The sequence below is a fragment of the Balaenoptera physalus genome (genome assembly GCF_965194825.1).
Source record: "Balaenoptera physalus genome assembly, chromosome: 8".
Classification (NCBI taxonomy): Eukaryota; Metazoa; Chordata; class Mammalia; order Artiodactyla; family Balaenopteridae; genus Balaenoptera; species Balaenoptera physalus.
This window is the reverse complement of record NC_138887.1, coordinates 103,347,857-103,365,446: the sequence shown is the minus strand read 5'-3', so window position 1 is coordinate 103,365,446 and position 17,590 is coordinate 103,347,857. Positions and strand designations below refer to the sequence as shown.

The window sequence follows — 17,590 nt, the reverse complement described above, 5'->3', positions numbered from 1 at the left end:
TCCCAAACTCCCTTTGGGGAAGGGACCGTCTCATAACTACTGTGTCTTTGAGACGAGGGGATCCTCTAAGTCCTAAATGACCCTCTAGATGTCTCACCATGGTCCCCTCTCTCCTTTAGCATATATCATCCTTTCCCTTCATTTGTGTGTCAGTTGTGTTTCAGTTTGAGACTGCAAGGTCAGACATCAGTATTCAGCTCTTGTGATGGAACCTTGCACAAAGCTGAGACTCAATAAATATTGATGAAGATGCAGGGCCAAGACGGTCTCTACTTGAGAGTTCTACCTGGGCTAAAGCTGCCTTATATTTGGTCCCTTCAGGTGCAGAATCCCCTCCCAGTAGTTTTACACGGTCCCTGTCCTGGGGTGCTCTTCCCCAGAACATTCTTCCAAAGCATCACGAGCCTGCTGCCCAGCACCCACCAACTGCTAGGACTGACATGGTACTAGGGCTCAGCCAGGTGCCCTGACAACCAGCCCCAAGCCCCAAACCAAAACCTAGATTTAGGCAGAAGTCAGCCTGTGGCTCTGAAACGTTGTTTAATGTAGGATGCTCTGGCTTCTCCTTTCACCTGAAGCATAGTGCATCGCTACTAAAATTGGGAAGTCAGGCAGGTACACAGCTTTGGGCCATAGAACTGAAGAGTAGGGTTTGCTCCCACAGTAGTTCTGGGTGAGAGAAGATCTTGCATCGTGGAGTTCTTGCAATCTTTCTGAAATAAGACTCTTAGACTCTGGATTCCCCATCTAGTACAGTACACTGAGTGAAGGCTGTTCTTTCCTCTGAAAGGCCTGCAGGTCTTGTCCCTCCCAGTGCCTGCCTCTAGGTAAGACTGCATTGCATTCTGCCCATCTTTTTAGCATGACTCTGCAGAGCTGTTCCAAGGGCACGCCCCTGGATCTACCCAGTCTGCTTCTCTCTGCCACCAAGTCTTCCTACTTACCACCCCAGCTGAATGCCTGCAGCCTTCAGAATTCAAGGAATGCCCTGCCCAGACCTTATCCAGATGCTGGGAGAGCTGGTATTTCCAAAACATCCCCCCTTGCTCTTGTAGCCCTTTACAAGTACATCCCCCTGAAATGGTATCTAAACCATTTGTTTTCAGCTCATACCTCCCACTGGGGTAAGGTAAGGGCACCTCCAACGATGAGATGCCATAAAGTCCTTGGAGGGAGGGCAGAACCTTCCTTCCTGCCAGCTCTTCCAAGTGCCAGGTGTTATCGTAACGAGCTCCAGTGTCAGTGAAGGAAAGCCCGGGCAGTAGACAGTGGTACCAGCTCTCAGGTCCTCTCACCAGAGGATACACTCCCCCGACCCTGACCATAGCCACCTGGGCAAGACGAAGTTAGTACAGGAATTATGAAGTCTGCATACTGACTTAGAGTTAATTGTCTCTGATTGAAAAGAGATTGTTTCTTTATTCCTAGCCTAAGTTGTTAACTCACCCTCTCCGCTACTCCCTTCCTCCACATTCCCCTGCCTTTTCTCTTTTCAATAAACCTCCTGCTCATTTAGCCTGAGTGGCTGCAATCAACCAGAGATTAGCGCCACCACTAATGTTAATAATATGCTAATATTTCATTAGGCAGGAGCTGCTGTGGTTTCCCTGTTTGATTTGCCTGTCAGCACAACTGGCTGAAGGAAGGGCAATGTTGGGGAGAAACAACCGTGCAGCAAATATGGGCTCCCAGAGTCCCTTTCCAGGTGGGGCTTCCGGAAGCGGGAAGATGGAGACCGGAGACTGGTCTACATCAGCTGGGCAGCCAGGAGTCCCTCATCCGGGGCTCTCAGCCCAGCTCTCATGGTCTCCCCTGGGCAGTTGCAGTGACCCTGACTTTCCCCTGAGTGTCAGAACTTTCGGTTCCGTCCCTTTATTTCCTCTTCTGGATTTCCCAGGATCAAACAAGTGCCACTTACCATTGTCAGACCTCGGTGCTGCCTGCACGGCACACTTTGTGGGAACTTAATAAATACTTGTTGACTGATTGGCAGTCTTGAATATGAGGCCTTACTGTATTTTAGCATTTGTTGTATGTACATGCTGGCTGCTGGGAGATACAACAAATATAGAAATCTTGTTCTTGCTGGATTGAAATAATGTAATTCAAAAGAGTTTAAGTTGTAAGAGGCAAGCCAAACACAGGCAAACATTATAACTATTATTACCAACCTTGACAACAGCAACCAAACAACAATAAAGCATCAGGGCACGTAGCAGGAGGTGAGGAGGTGGCGGCAGAGGGAGGGAAATAAGAGATCCGTTGCTGGGTGCCACCCCATTTCCTGACCTGCGTCTCCACAGGCTGGATGGAAGCCGCAGAATCTGAGAGCCAGCAGAGTACAGTCAAAAGGGGCAGGTGGGCAGGTTTTGCCCGATGCCTCGGGACCCTTTCTAGCAATAGATAGGTGGCTCAGTTAGCAGACCGCGCTGCAAGTTTCATCTCCTCTTTGTTTGGCTCGCTCCCCTTTGGCAGTACCTTCCTCTCCTCTTCCTTCAGCTTTCATCCAGCTGAGGAACACCTCTGCATCTTTAAAACTGAGACCATTAAGTGTCGTCCTCCCTGTGAAGACTTTCCAGACATGCCCCTCTGGGTAGACTTGCTCACACCTCCCTGGCTCCCACACTGGGCCCTACCCATCCTTCAGGTCCAGCACCCAAAGTTCTTGATTGCACGTCTGACGTCCCCCTGAGCCCAGCAGTATGCAGACTTCTGGAGGACAGGGGATGGGTGTTATTCACACTGGACCCCCAGTTGCTGGCATAGCTCCTGGTATACAGCAGGTGCTAACTGGAAGAAAGGGAGGGGAAGGAGGGAACACAACGGGGCAGGTGAGAGGCCGGGAGTGGGGTTTGTTCAGCATGCCAGCTTAGGGATGGGAATCAGTTAGCTCCACTTGAACTGTCCAGTACCAGGGCCCTCACCACGTAGGAATAAGCCCATACGACCAGGCAGGAAGGGCGTGGCTTCTTCCAGTCATACAGTAGAGGGCAGAGAAGAAGATACAAAGCCCAGGTTCCAGGCTATTTAAGGTTTGCCAACCAGACATGCCTTGTATCTGTGGCATAGGGGGCAGACAGTGGAATAGAGAGTCAGAAATTCCATTTTCTAGTACCTGTCATGGCTGCCTCGGACCCCAAAGCCTTGTGTTCTCAGGGCAGATGGTGAGTCCTGTGGTCCAGGCTGGGCATCGAGCCCTCCAGTGCCCATCAACGCTGTATCTCTGAACAGATTGTTCAACCTCGCTGATCTCCACGTCCCCAGAAAGTGAACTGATGACATAGAGAAGGCCCCTCAGAACCCTTGCTTCCCAGCCTTTTCTCTTTCTCCAGGGAACTCTCTGGGTCAAGGCACAGTGCCCCCCTGCCCCCCAGCTCCCTTGACCATCTGCCTCTTCCCTCCACACAGCCTGCCCCTGAGGTTTTGGGTCAACATGATCAAGAACCCCCAGTTTGTGTTTGACATCCACAAGAACAGCATCACTGACGCCTGCCTCTCTGTGGTGGCCCAGACCTTCATGGACTCCTGCTCCACGTCGGAGCACCGGCTGGGCAAGGACTCCCCCTCCAACAAGCTGCTCTACGCCAAGGACATCCCCAGCTACAAGAACTGGGTGGAGAGGTGAGTGCTGGGCCGGGGAGCCCGGGTAGGCCCCGGGCCGCAGCAGGCAACTTCCTCGGTGGATGTGGGACCCCCTTCCTTCCCCTCCGCAATGGGCAGGGCTTGCAGACCGGTCCTGCACGAAGCCCCAGCCTGCAGTGGTGACACCACAGCCCAGGGACCCAGTATTGTCAGCTGAAACAAGAATGGGACATGGCTAGAAGCTGCCACTGCGCTCTGCTCCCCTGCATGGAGGGCCCAGCTCTTTCTAGGCCCAGGAAGGAAACAGAGTTCCCTGCTCTGATGCCCACTAAAAAACGAAAAAAAAAAAAAAAAGAAAGACTCCAAGGGACCGAATAACATCCTGCCACAGACAGGCTGGAGGCCTGTCCCCATCTGCCCCTGTCCATCTGGCAGTTCTTCCAGTGTCCTGTGGGGACGTCCTTGTCACACTGAACAGCTTCACACAGTCCCAGACCCCTGACTCTCAACACGATGAACTCTTGATGCCCGGGCCCTTACGGTGCCTTCCCAGCCATAGTGGCCCTAATCTAATCCCGTCTCAGCCGTGCACCTGTGATGGGAGGGCCACCTGTACGCTGTGGAGCTGGGCTCCTCTTGGTACAAAGCTAACTCATGGTAAAGAACATTCATGGTTTGTCTGGGCTGTATCAGCTCCATATGCCAAGCACCTGAGCTAAACCACCAGCTGAAAGTCTATTTATTTATTCATCACAGTAGCTCCGGAATATAAGAGGACAGGCTTTATAACCTCATTTTGTGCCCATGAAGGTGAAGAACTATACGTACAGAATGGTTGAGTAATCAGTCCAAGATGACTTAAGTGGCCAAGAGAAAAGTAGATCCCCAAATTCAGCTGACTCCCAAATCTCTTTTCTACAATTTATGATACTTTTAGACAGGGCTTTTGCCAACCCATATGGTGTCTGTGTGAATTAAGGCAGGTGCCCCTTCCTACCAGACGATGTGGCCCCATGCCAGGCTGCGTGGTTTGTTGAGTGACAGGCTAGCTGTCAGTCCTAGCTCACCCTCTCAACCAAGCACCTTTGTGCAGTGAACAACCTGCACACCTCCACATGGCAGTCTTGATTTTAGAGTCCCTCTCTCTTTTTTCTAAGTAGCTTAAAGATAGGAAACCTGGATGGAAACTCAGATTTGGTGCTTTTTTGAAGAGTCAGTCAGAGACCAGAAATTGTTCTTGACTCAGTGACTGAGACAAAATGAACAATATTGTTTCATCCATGGCAGAGAGACAGTCTCCATCTTTATCGTTGAAAACTGCCTTCCCTTTTACAGAGGGAATAACTGAGAGCGGGGTGGGATCCTGGCCACCCCAGTAACATAGTTCTGCTGGAAGAATTGCATTTTGTTTTCCCTCTCCCTCTGTTCTTTGATTTCTCCCCCACTGCTTCCTGCTGGTACATGTGGTGGGCTTCCAGCCTTGGCTGTCAGAGAGACAGCTCACTCTTTTGTCCTCGTATCTGATTATGTCTGAGTCACCAAAGAGGCTCTTACCTCCCCCTGCGTCGACAGTGGCTCATTCTTCTGACAACAGAGCTGCCAGGAGGAGCAAGGTCTCCTGTGTGGTCAGCTGGCTCTTCAGCAAAGAGAGAGAAGAAAGAGGCAGCAGCTGGGCACCTGTCCTGGTGCAATGTCACTGCAGTGGGACCTCAGGCAGGGAGGGAGAAAGCAGGGATGTGAAGGGCTGGGAGTATTTATGAAACGTCTGTGTAGAGGATACTTCCCCAGAATGGCCCGGTTAGCCGGAGGTGAGAATGATGCACGTGCCGGGCTAACGGTCTCCCTTTCACTTGGTGCTAAATGAGATTTGTGCCACGCAGCTGCTGTCACTGTCACAAGTAACCCCAGTCCATTTGGTTATTTTTAGGAGTGCCTTGATGGTCTCCGTTTCTTATCCCGCCCGTTTCTTAACAACCAAAGGCACTCTCAGGAAAGTCATCTCTCACTTGCTTGAGGTCCCAAGTCATTTCTCCTCCCCTTCTGGGATGAGGGTACAAAGACAGAGGGGTTGGGAAATAGCACAGATAGGTCTGGAGATCAAGCCTAGAGTGCTTCTTCCCTCGGTGATGAGTGGATCAGTTCCAGTCTCCCTTCCCGAGGAGGCTGGCCTCTGAGCTGGTCTGGCTGCTGGGAAATGAAGTCCAGCAGCACAGAGCTTGCTCAGGACCTGATCGCCCGCCTTGGCCTGCCGAGGGCACTGGCAGCCTCCAGTTCAGAAGAACGATGGTAGAAGGCCCTTTTCCTGTGGCCAGGGCTGGCCCACTTGTGATTTCGATGTTCAGTTGCTGTGAGCGTGCAGACAGCGTACACAGGGCCCAGGCGCTCTGCCTCAGTGCGGTAGAGCGTGCCCTGCACACATGTGGGGAGGGCCTGCTGTCCTCACAGCTGAGAAACAGGGCGTATTCTGGTGGCCCTCTCTATAGGGGGGTGGGAAGCATCGGCTTCAGGAGTCCTCACGAACGCTGTTGGTTGAGCAGCCCAAGTCGCTCTATCATACCTAAGCAGGCTTTACCTCCTGGAAGTTCTTCATCTACCCATCCCCCCACATCCCCCCCATTCTCCCACTCACCCTCCCGTCCTTCTGCTTGTCCCCTCATCCACCCTCCGCCCCATTCCTGCCGCCAAATACCTCGCAGTGCTTGTGGCTGGTGGCCTCGCTGCAGACTCCCAGTCTTTGCTGCCTCCATTCCAAGTATTAGGGGTTTTGCTTACGGCCACGTCTAGTGAAAGGAAGAAGAATCTCTTGGTTCCCCAGTAGCAACCAACTGCTACCCTCATCTCAGCAGAACTCAGCAGTGTTGTCTCCAAACTAGTGTGTCATGATCAGCAGTAATTTCTATTTCACTGTCAACAGCAGTAACAGTTTCAGGTTAGAGGGATTGCCTCTCATTTAAAATTGGAATTAACCCCATGGCAACGGTAGCCTCCCTCACCTGCAGGCACAGGTTTTCCACATAGGAGTGAATGGAATGGAGCCACCGTTGGGCCCCTGGGAATTGGACCGGGGCATGCCGCTCGCTGGGATGCCATCTCTCACCTGTGTCACACATGAAAAAGGCTAAGAATTTTAAATATTTTAAAATGCCTCCTAAAGAAGCCATCCATTCAAAATATAAAACTTGTGACAGTTCACCCTGGGAGCTCATACTGGAGGTGAAGTATGGACATCTCATTAACTTACTCATTCATCCATGGGTCAAACGTTTATGGTGTCCATCGTGGGTGCACTGGACGCTCGGGGTGGATTAGACTTGATCCTTCCCTTGTGGTCCTCATGGTCAAGGAGGACACACAGACAGGCCCTCAGCAAGCCCCATGAGCTGTACAGTGGGGACTCAGGGAGCAACGTCCTGATTCTGCTGGGCCCGGGGAGGTCAGTGAATAAACACAGAGGAAAAGACTTTTATGCAGGAGCTTGAGAAGTAAGTATCTATACATCAGAGCCTTGGGCTCTAAACGTCTTTCACGTCTGCACCTTAATCCGTGAGGTGTTTGAAGGGATGAGGATACTTTGTTCTTCTCTAAGAGTCCAGGGCATTGGAGACCACCTTCTCAATCACTGGGGCCATCCTAAAGGCAGAGATGGGGTGCCCACCATCACACACTGGGTGCATCTCACAGAAGCACATGAATGTAAAACACTGCAGACGGGTCAACAGCAGAGAATCCAGCTCTCTGGGGCCCTGCCCTTTGTAGCCGCTCCTGAGGACCAGTATCAGGACCACAATGGGGCTGGCATCCCACTTGGTTCCCTTCTGAAGAAGGACTCACCTGCAGGAGGACATCCCATGGGAGCAAGTTCAAGCACAGGAGCCCAGGCTGACCTTTCCCTTCCTCACTGCACAGCTAGCTGCTAAGAGCACTTGTGTGAAGTTCATTAATGGGACGTTAATTGCATTCTTCACAATCCATAAGGCTGCTCGGTGGCAGAGCCCAGCGCAGAGCCCCAGCGCAGCAGGTGCTCAAGAGAAAGCAGTTGCGCACACGGTGCAGAGATGCCAGAGCAGGGCCACTGTCAGGCTCAGGGGGTGCTGGCCAGGGACTGGGGTTGGGCAGAGCCCTGGAGAGGAGCAGGGAGAGGTCGAGGCGAGGGCAGCAGAGACCTGCAGGGCCGATGGGCCCACTTGGCTCCAGGCAGGGCTTGGGGTGAGGATGGGCCGATTGTCAGCAGACCTCAAGCTCCACACTCCTCTAGGACATCAAACTGCCCAAAGCCACTCAGCTCAGCCATTTAGAACTTGCTGAAGGTGAGGACGCGTGGTCGATCCACTCGTAGGCTTGTGTGTGGCACCGACGTGCACTGGTCCCATCCAGCGCCCTCTGCACACAGGCAGCAGAGGAGGGGCGGGTTGCCCCGTGCAGACCTGACCTCACTGTGAGCGGGAATCACGCAGAGCATGTCCAGGCCGGCTGCCCCCGTGACTGCAGGTGAGGAGTTAGACCCCTGCCCTCCCACACTCCACTCTCAACCCCCCTCACACTGTCCCCCTCTCTTTCTCACACAGACTCATTTTCTGTATGTCCTCTTTGGAGCAAAGGACTGGGCTTTAGCGCGGTAAAGGCAGGCCATTGCGAAGGGACAGAGTGCCGGGCGACTGCTGTTTCCCATGAAGACAGTGGTCCCAAACCTGGGCTCTGAGGCCCCTCACAACCATAACGGTCGCAGTAGGAGGCCTCATGCTATTTGCAGAAAGCCTGACAGAGCCGTCCACCTACCTGTAAGGTTTCACGAGCAGGTAACGGGAACGGCAGGAGTCTTTGCTTCTGATGACGATCACGTCCCATCAGGGGGAGCCTGGGGTTTTCCTCGCGGTCAGTAGGCCTGACTGTCCGTGGTGACAGGGTGTAACTGTCTGGAGGAAACTCTGGACCCAGCCATGTTGCTAGAGCTGTGCCTGGCTGCTGGCCGCGAGACAGAAGTGAGAGGGTCGTTTGTTCCTCTTTCCTCCCCCCATACGACCTGTGGACGTGACCCAGTACCGGACAAATGTATTTGCTCACTAGGCATGGAGTCGCGAGGGGACGATGGCACAAATCTCCTTGGGAGTGGCGAGGTTGGGGCCACCACTGACGCCCTGGTTCTCTGCTATCAAAGGGAACATTGCATTTATTGCCTTCCAGAAATAGAGGCAATGAATCGAGTCTCTCGCTGGAACTTTAGTACCTGGGATGTCATTACCTGGAACCCTGGGGACCCTAAAGATGTTTTGGGGTGGGATTCAGGCCTGGAAGAGAGTGGGCTCTTCTGGGATGGAACAGAGGAACCAAAATGAAACAGGACAAGGAGCTGAGGGGCGCAAGGGCTCTGGAGACGAGGGAGGGCGAGGGAAGAGAGGACCCCACACTGAAATAAGGTTGCGAAGAAAGGAAGTCCAAATGAGCCGGAGGCGGGACGGCCCCGTGCAGGGCTGTGGCTCAAGTAGGGCGGCCAGCCCACCCCTTGCCAATCCTTGCCGGCCTGGGGATGCCCTGGCGCAGACTGACCTGTCGGTCACACAGGCCCTTGAGCATGATGCTGAAGTAGCACACGAGTGTCACCTCTGATAGTCTGTCACCCAACTCCTGGGCACCTAGGGGCAGAGGTGGAGGTGGGCACAGGACTGAGAGATTCATGGTCAGCATGGTAAGGGATGCAGGGGCAGAGATGCAGGGCTGAGGTCCAGGCTGAGAATGAACCAGAGCCTCTGAGAATATTCCCTCCACTCACCTGATCAAGCCTTGAGTTCCGGGAACCCAAGGCCTGTCATTGTCACCTGCACCTTCCCACGTGAGAGTGAGTGACTCTCCGAAAACTTTGTTCCCCCGCTGCCTCACTTGCCTCACCCTAGTCCCCGCCACCCTCCTCTGTTCTAAGCTCTCAGGCTCACTCTCCCCAGCACTGAAGCCGCGGGCATTCAGCATGGGCTGAGCTGGGACACCACAAGGACCCCTGGGTGTGCTGCCCCACGGCCCTGATGCTCCCCCGCCTTTGCAGGTGCCTGGTCTCTTTCACGTAGCCCACAGCCGAAAGCACCTGTCTTGGGGGGCACCAGGGCCCTTCGGTTCCTCATTAGGAAATGACACAACTCCCCTCTGGTGGGAGAGTTGGGGGTTGCTGCGTAAAATGTCACACTGCAGAAATTAAAAATGTAAGTGTTGGCATCTAATTAACCAGTTGACAGGAGTGCACAGCTGCAAGTGACAGTGACTGATTGCCTTCTGCCAGCCTCTCCCCGCAAGCGGCCCCCAGCCCCACCCTTCTCCCGGCTAACCTCAGAGAGAGGAGGACATCAGGGCAGGGCAACTGTCTAGAAGAGCCTTCAGGCCCCATGGAGGGGATTGTCTTGCGTCTGTGGGAGGGGGAGTTAGAAGGACACACAAGGCAGACTGGACCACTCTTCCGGGAGCCGGGAGCAAAGCCAGTGCAGGCGATAGTCACTCCTTCCTCCTGTCCCCACCCTGTCCCCCCTCTGATAGTGTCTGGGTCACCCTCCGAATCTGCTGGCCCCAGACCCGACGCTGGGAGTTTCCATCTCTCCTCTGCCCCGCACGCACGGTTCCTCACGCCCATGCCTTGGCAGGTATTACTCAGACATCGGGAAGATGCCGGCCATCAGTGACCAGGACATGAATGCGTACCTGGCTGAGCAGTCCCGGATGCACATGAATGAGTTCAACACCATGAGCGCGCTCTCCGAGATCTTCTCCTACGTGGGCAAGTACAGCGAGGAGGTGAGCCCTGCCCTGCTCGGGGCCCCCTGGGAAGGACTGGGGCAGGGACCCAGAAATCCCTGCCCAGAGCAGCCTCTGCGCCCAAGAGCACCACCCCAGACACACCCCTCCCCCACGTCTGCTGGGGAAACTCTACCACCCAGGACTTGGGGGCTGTGCTCTAAAGACAGGGATGCTAGAAACATACCAGTCTATCAGTTCTACATTAATCCCTGTTCTTTTCAGATATATAGATCAAGTATCTCTTTTGTTTTTTTCTCTTTATTTTTTCTTCCCTGCTATTCCTGCTCCTTCATTTTTTCCCTTTCTCTCTCTGATCTAATTCTCTTTAAGCAAGCAGTTCCCCACTTCCATGGGCGGGTCATAAGGAAAAGAATAGAATAGAATAGCATAAACAAGATGATAGGGTAGGAGAGAATCAGAACAGAATAGATACAGACCAGAGCAGAATGGAGTCTATTTTTAGCTGCTGCGTTCCCGAGCTAGGAAACTTCACCCGGCGTCATTGCCCCTGCAGACACTGCCTTCTTTCTGGCCAGCACAGAGGTGCCTGTGGGTTTCGTGGTCACACCGGTGTAGACCAGGTAGGTTCAGAATCCAGGCTCCCCACGTCTGAGCAGCAGCACAGCTGCCTTGTGAGTGGAAGGCAGTAACAGGAGCCGAAGCCAGGGCCCCGGCTTCTCTACTTCCTCCCAGCCTCCTTCCCGAGGGAGGGTCTAGGAACTCTGGATTAAGGAAGGAGCCCCAGCAGGGCCCAGGGCCTGGTGTCCACAGGCCATGAGCAGCATAAGGCTGTGAACCTCAAGTGCAGGGAAAGTCAGTGGTGGGTCCTTTAGGGTAGGGACCCCAAAGCCAGCCTATGGGCCAGTGCTAGTCTAGGGCAGTTTCCACCTGTCTGTGGCCGCAGACAGTGAGTGAGGACGATGTAGAGTGAGGCCAATATATGAGTGCCACTGTCTCATCTTGGAAAGGACTGTCCCTTAGTCTGCAAGTTCACTCGTCTACGGTTAGTATTAAAATGTCCCATCTTTATGAAATGTTGGGGCCAGTCACTGGTGGTTCTTGGCCAGCTAAGAAGTTGGCAACTCGCTTGGTCTCCCCAATTAAAAATATATTAACTGGGCCAGGAAGTCCAAAGCTCTGGGACCCTCCCCTCAAGCCTTCAGCCTCCTCTTCCCTCCTGCCCCTCCCCTCCCTGCTCCCTCAGACCCCAGGACCCGTAGAAAGCACCCCTGCTGTCACGTGCCCCTGCTGGAGCCAGCACTGTGTGATGGGCGCTCACATATGTTACGTGACTTTATCCCCTCTCCTGGAGCAGCCCGAGAGGGAGTCACACGTCCCATCTCGTTGTACAGATGAGGAAATGAGGGCTCAGAGAGGTTACATGTTTTGCCCCACATCACCCGGCCAGAAACTGGTGGAGCCACTGTTCAGTCCTACAGCTCCTGAGTCTGAGCCAGACTCTAATACATATTCCTTCATGTGTCCACAATTGCTGTCATTGTCCTCTGCCACCCATGTAATCGCAGCAAAGGCTGTGCAGACATTGTCCGTTAGGTGTCAATGACCAGTAAAGCTTAAGACATAACTCTTCGAGGGGTACTGGTTTCTTAACAGGCAAAGGGGAGCCAAATAACTTTCTAAATGTGGAATTTCAGGCCTTGGGTTGCGGACGAGGAAGACGTTCCTTTTTCACGAGGCAGGGGGGTGGAATGTCTTGATATCGTGAAATCATAGTCGCCCCAAGACACTGAGCACCATGCTTCCCGCTGGGCGTGGACCTGTTTGCTGTCTAACCTGTAGGTAACGGCAGCAGCCTGGCACAGGCGTCTTCTGCCCACTCTCAGCTGTCTTCTGTGGGCAGTGAAATGTACACATGTATTCAGACATGCTGGTATCCTGCGCCCACTGACACCTGGGTGCCCACACGTTTGTTCCCCATGCCCGAGCGCCGCCCCGCACCTCCCCACCCCCGTCACCCAGGCTGACTGCCTCCCCAGCCACCTCGTGTGGGCCGCTTCACCTGCACACATCCTCCCAAACCCTCTGACCACGTCCCCTGTCTGTGTGTACCCTAAGAACACAGACACACGCACGCAAACTGGTGACCGCCCCGTTCTTGGCTCTTCAACAGATCCTTGGACCTCTGGACCACGATGACCAGTGTGGGAAGCAGAAACTGGCCTACAAACTAGAACAAGTCATAACCCTCATGAGCTTAGACAGCTGAGAACCGTCCTTCCAGGCACCCCCTGGAGGGAGGGACACACCAAGCCGTGCCTCAGTCTAGATTATCATCTTTACCAAGTGCAAGTTCCGACTGGCGTCAGCAGCATCCCCTGAGCAGCGCTGTCTCCCCCTCTCTCTCTGCCTGTTTCTGTCTCTCTCTCCTTCCTGGATCCCCTCTCTTTCAGTTGCTCTACCAACATGATTGAGCCAAGCCACCGACCCTCAGTCAGTCCAGGATGGCCCGCCCCCCGTGAGGGACCTGAGCAGAAGACATCAGAGGGGGCCCCCTTTCCCCGCTGACCCCACGCATCAGCTGCAGGGCGCGACTGTGGATGAGGAGCCACGGGTGAGGACGCCTCTGTACAGCTCCCTCACCTTCCACGTTTTGACAGCCCCGCATCGAGCTGAACGTCGGCCTGCGGACGAGGCAGTGAGCTCTGTATTGTCTTCACTGGGAAGACGTCTCCTGGCCCAGGTTTCCATCTCCAGGGGGTCTGTCAGTGGCGTGGTCCCTCTGCAACTGTGACAATAGCAGTTACAGCCCATTGTGGAGATCCTCCCAACCTCCCAATCTGGCTCATAGCAGCAGAAATGTAACACGTAGAGGGAGAAAAGAAGAGAGCTGCATCTACCCTGGAAGCAGAATTGGTTGTTTTCCATTTACCTCCACATGCTAACGAATCACGACCGTAGTCATGGGTCTGATCCCTTGCAGATCCCCAAATGCCGTCTAGAGGACACACCTCCATCCTCCTTGGTCATCGCTCATCAGGGGTCAAGGTAAAATGCCGAGTGCATCTGGGAGATTCTACCTCCAGCTGTCTGCGTGGCTCCCATCCCCACCATCCTTCCTGAGAGCTCTGTAGAAAGTTGGGGCAGACAGCCTCACCCCTAGCTCCCTGCAGAATCTGGTGCCGTTGCAGATGCAGATGACTTTGTCTCTGGACTGTTCAGACCTCCTTGGGAATTATTTCATCAACATCTCAGCTGTCTCTTTAGTCACTCTCCTCCCTGAGCTCTTCGGCAGTCATCATGGAAAGAAACATACTCAAGGACAGCCTCGCAGAGACAAGCCAAAATGCCAGCCCAACTCAGTCCCGAGTTTGTCGTGTTTGGGAAGGACCGAAGAATCAAGAGGAAGGACCTGGCCGGAAATGGGAGGAGGGACATACAACTGACCTTGCTCTGGCATCTGTTCCTCCATCTGTCCTTCCATCCACGGATACATCATTTTAGCCAGCCAGACTAATGTGTGCTCAGACATGTGTCCTAGGTGAGCAGGCGCTGCAGTGAGAGACGGTCTGACGGAAGATCGTGGAAACCTATAACCTTGAAGGGACCTTAGACACCATCACCATCTGTGGTCCAGTCTCCGCCATAGACTCACCTGGCAGCCCCGGTGTGGAGTTGTACACCACTCTGGGAGGCAAGCAGCGGCCTCATCTCAGGTGGGGTTGGGGACAAGGTTCCACAGTCCCACCTTCACTCCCCGAGCATCAGCCATCCTCCCCTGCCATCCACTCCACAGGGGCCCCACGTGGAAAGAGGAAGGAACCACACCATTTCCAGCAACATCTGTGGAGCACCCTGTGCTTAAAGAATGCTAGCCCCTTTGGACATGAGTGTGTGTGTGATCTCATGTGCACATGCGTGTGTGTGCGTGTGTGCGTGTCTGCGCCAGGAGTAGGCAGAGAGCTCAGAAAGCTTTCTTGTCCTATCAGGGGGATCTGAAGCATCTCCCTTCTCTGCCCTTGCTCGCCATTCATTCTGCAACTTCGGGACATTTCAACACGTGTTTTCTGTGCTGAGTGCAGAGGGGTGAGGTCACCTCTCCGTAGGAAATCAGGGTGGTCACTGGCCAAGGGGATCCTGGACAGGACTGGAGGCCGGGCGGTGGTGACGCAGAGCAGGGCGTGATGTGGCGTCGAGCAGGACAAATGATGGGCAAAATACAAGTAACCTAACCAACGGGAAGAGGAGAATGAGAAAATATGAGTGTCAAGGGGGAAACGCATAACCAAAGGTTTTGGCAAATGAAGTGCCACGTGAAGAAGCATGGAATTTCTACCCTTGACCATTTGATTTCCTCCCCAGAAGCCACAAGCCCTGGCAGGCCAGGAAGGAAGCATGCGGGAGGAGGGCTGAGGAGGCACCTGGGCCGCTAACATATTTTTGCACATGTGAAGGGGTTGGGGAGAAGAAAGACACAAACATATTTAACACAGATGTGCTGAATGGAAGCTGTGAGTGTAAGTATGTGTGTATGAGTGTGTTTTGATTTATTTTTTAAGTTTTGCACAGTTGTTAGAGAAAAAAAATGAACAAGTAGAAAAAAGACTGTTATCATGGTTCTGCTGAAGCTTTTCTTTTTTTACCGGATTATTATTATTGTTTCGTTGTCGGTACAAATTTTTTCCCCATGTTTTTGTTGTAAGAGAAACTTCAGTCACCTCAGAGAAATGTCAGGAAGAAAGAGGGGAGGAGGATGGACAAGTTTCCACGCCCTCCTCATCTCTCCTGGAGGTTTTATTTTAATTGGTGGGGTGGGTTGTTTCTGGCGCTTTGCTTGCCCAAAGTCTCTGTGGCCTGCTGGGGGGATGGAGAAATAGGATAGAATTTCGCAGCGTCACAACCCATCTTCCCCATAAGAGCCCTCTTTCCTTTTGCTGTCTGTTTTCCATTTCTTTCGTTTGGATTCTTGGCGCACGTGTGATACGTTTCAAAGTAAAGACAAGGCAGCATTGTCAGAAAGCCTCTCTTTCCCCCAGATCTTCTTTCCACACCTCCCCTTGGAATGCCCAACCTCCTCCTGGCAGGCCAGAGACCCCATGCTGGCCAGTATGTGCCAGAGAAGGGACTTGGGCAGACTGGGTCCTGTGGAAGGGAAGTCTCTTCAAGGCCCTGCCCCGTGTCACAGTTAATGTTCAGGGTCACAGTTCTGTTTAAGGTGGGACCTTTATCTGACTCTTTGAGTTGTGGGCAGAGAGCAGGGGAGAAAAGGCCATGTCTCATCACCTCCCTTTCATCCCATCTCTTTCACTCTTTCAACCCCTTGAAATCACCAGGGTCCAAAATGGTACCAGGAGATCACACAGCCGAAATAACTGACCTGGGTGAGGTAAGGAGTCTGAATGTTGAAGTGAGATGGGATGGCGCCGGGAGTGGCGAGGGGGAGGTAGAACTTTACGAGGTCCTGAATCTAAAAGAATGGGAGAGTCTGGGAAAGTTAACTGCAGGCTGGTCATCTCTCCTGGGAGCACAAGTCTCCCTCAGGTCTGGGCTTTGCCATTCTCTGTCCTTCCTTGGAAGGAGAGACCCTGACAGACACTTCTTGGTTAACTGCAAATAGTACCTTTAAGTGAAGTCGGCTATTGTGTCGGTTACTTCCTCAGGAAAACCTTTTTTTCTTGCCTTCTGCTTTCAAGGTGGTTTGGAAGTCAGGGACCCAGGATAACCTGAGCATCCCATAGGCCAACTGTGATGTGCACACCCAGAGCCCTAGCGCCTCCCTCTCGTGAGCCTGTAGGCCAGTGAGTGAGGCCAGAGGTGCTAGAAAGAGAGAAATCACTTTAAACAAATCCCAACATTTGAGGCAGACTGTCCTGGACTGTGCCCAAGCAGCGGCGGGAGCGAGGTCTCTGATCTTGGCCCTGCAGGCCCAGCTCTCACCTCCCAGGCCGGGATCGGTGTCGATGTACTATCCCAGCACCACACCCCCTTCCCCTCACCCCAGCTCCTCGTGCTCTTGTCCCCTTTGCATGCCTGGCTCCTGAGTGTGCCCCACCCCAGCAGAATGGAGTGCCCCCTCCCCCCTTGCCCACCTCCTGCACGCGTAGCCTCTGCCCCACGACCGCGTAGCCACGAAGTTCAGGAGCTGCTCAGCCCCCGGTAGACAGCTCCGCCCTCAGTCCAGCCCCCTGGGACCGCCCTAGCCCCGTCCAGCCCTCCAAAGCTGCCTCGCCCCGCGAGCGCTCGGGGCTCCCCGGTCCAGCCAGGCCCAGTGGGCCCCCCATCAGAGGAGCCCCAGCAGTGATTTCCCAAATGACCTCCATTCCAAAAGGCAAGTCCTGCTGATGTTTCCAGAGCCCTGAACAACCCCTCACTCTCACCTAAAAGGGAAAGCTCCTTACCCCATCTGTCTCAGCTCTTAGGACAAAGGGGCACTTCCTTTGGCCTCACAGGATGCGAAGTCAAATACTTAACCCAGTGAAGGCTACGGTTAATTACCGTTAATCAAAAACAGAGAGCCGTGGAGGGAGAGGAGCTTTGGCCCTGGATCACGGCCCTTCCAGGAACTGGCCCCACCAATGAGAACCGCAGCACGGGTGTCTGAGAGGCGATTCCATGAATGAAAAGCGTCTAGGTACCAGAGTCCCCACTGTGCCCCCAGTAGACCCACCCCGGGCAGATCGCACCTCCTTCCTGGCCCTTCCTCTTGCTTTAGTTCACGTCCTCAAGAACCTTCCCTCAGCCCCTCACTTTCCCTGTCAGCTCTCAGGATAGACCACTAAGCCCCCCTCCCACCCCTCAGCCCTTCCCTTTGTCTTTAAACCGTAGGTAGGCTGTTTATTTGGGGTCTGTAGTTGTTTACTTTTTGTGTATTTTAAGGGTTCGAGATTAAGGAGGGAGCCCAGGCGTGGATGTAAAGTCCAAATAAATACTGGGGTGGGGCGGGGGGAACACAAAGCTCTTTATCTGTGACTTCCAAGGGGATGAGGAGAAACTGGAGACCGGGGGACAGGGGGGCTCCCCCTGTTGTTAAAGAAACGGGTCAGGGCATCCCCAGGCGTGGCCGTGCCGGGGGGCGCAGCCTCCGCGGCTGCTAACGTTCTTGGTGCTTCCCTCGGCTGGCTGCAGCCCCGCCGTGCTACCCCTGCTCCTGCTGCCTGTGCCGCCTCACCCCACAGGTGTAGCAAACGAGTCGTCTTACAGACCGGGAGGCTGCGGGACAGCCACAGGGGACGCCGAAGAGGCAGCTCCCGGGAGAGGCTGTCGCTCTGGAGCCTCT

The 17,590-nt window shown here is 53.9% G+C and overlaps 1 protein-coding gene across 7 annotated transcripts in view; it reads left to right on the top strand.

The window, feature by feature from the left end:
- The window catches only part of PLXNA4 (plexin A4), a 596,073-nt gene extending 581,148 nt beyond the window's left edge, over positions 1–14,925 (top strand). For 6 of the 7 annotated variants that reach the window (XM_082472852.1, XM_082472851.1, XM_082472850.1 and 3 more), the window contains 3 exons: positions 3,409–3,621; positions 10,203–10,353; positions 12,488–14,925. In XM_082472852.1, coding sequence (XP_082328978.1) covers positions 3,409–3,621; positions 10,203–10,353; positions 12,488–12,583 — 460 coding nt within the window. In that variant the 3' untranslated portion in view covers positions 12,584–14,925. The other variant, XM_082472853.1, reaches the window with a different exon arrangement.
- Positions 14,926–17,590: the final 2,665 nt, after the last annotated feature.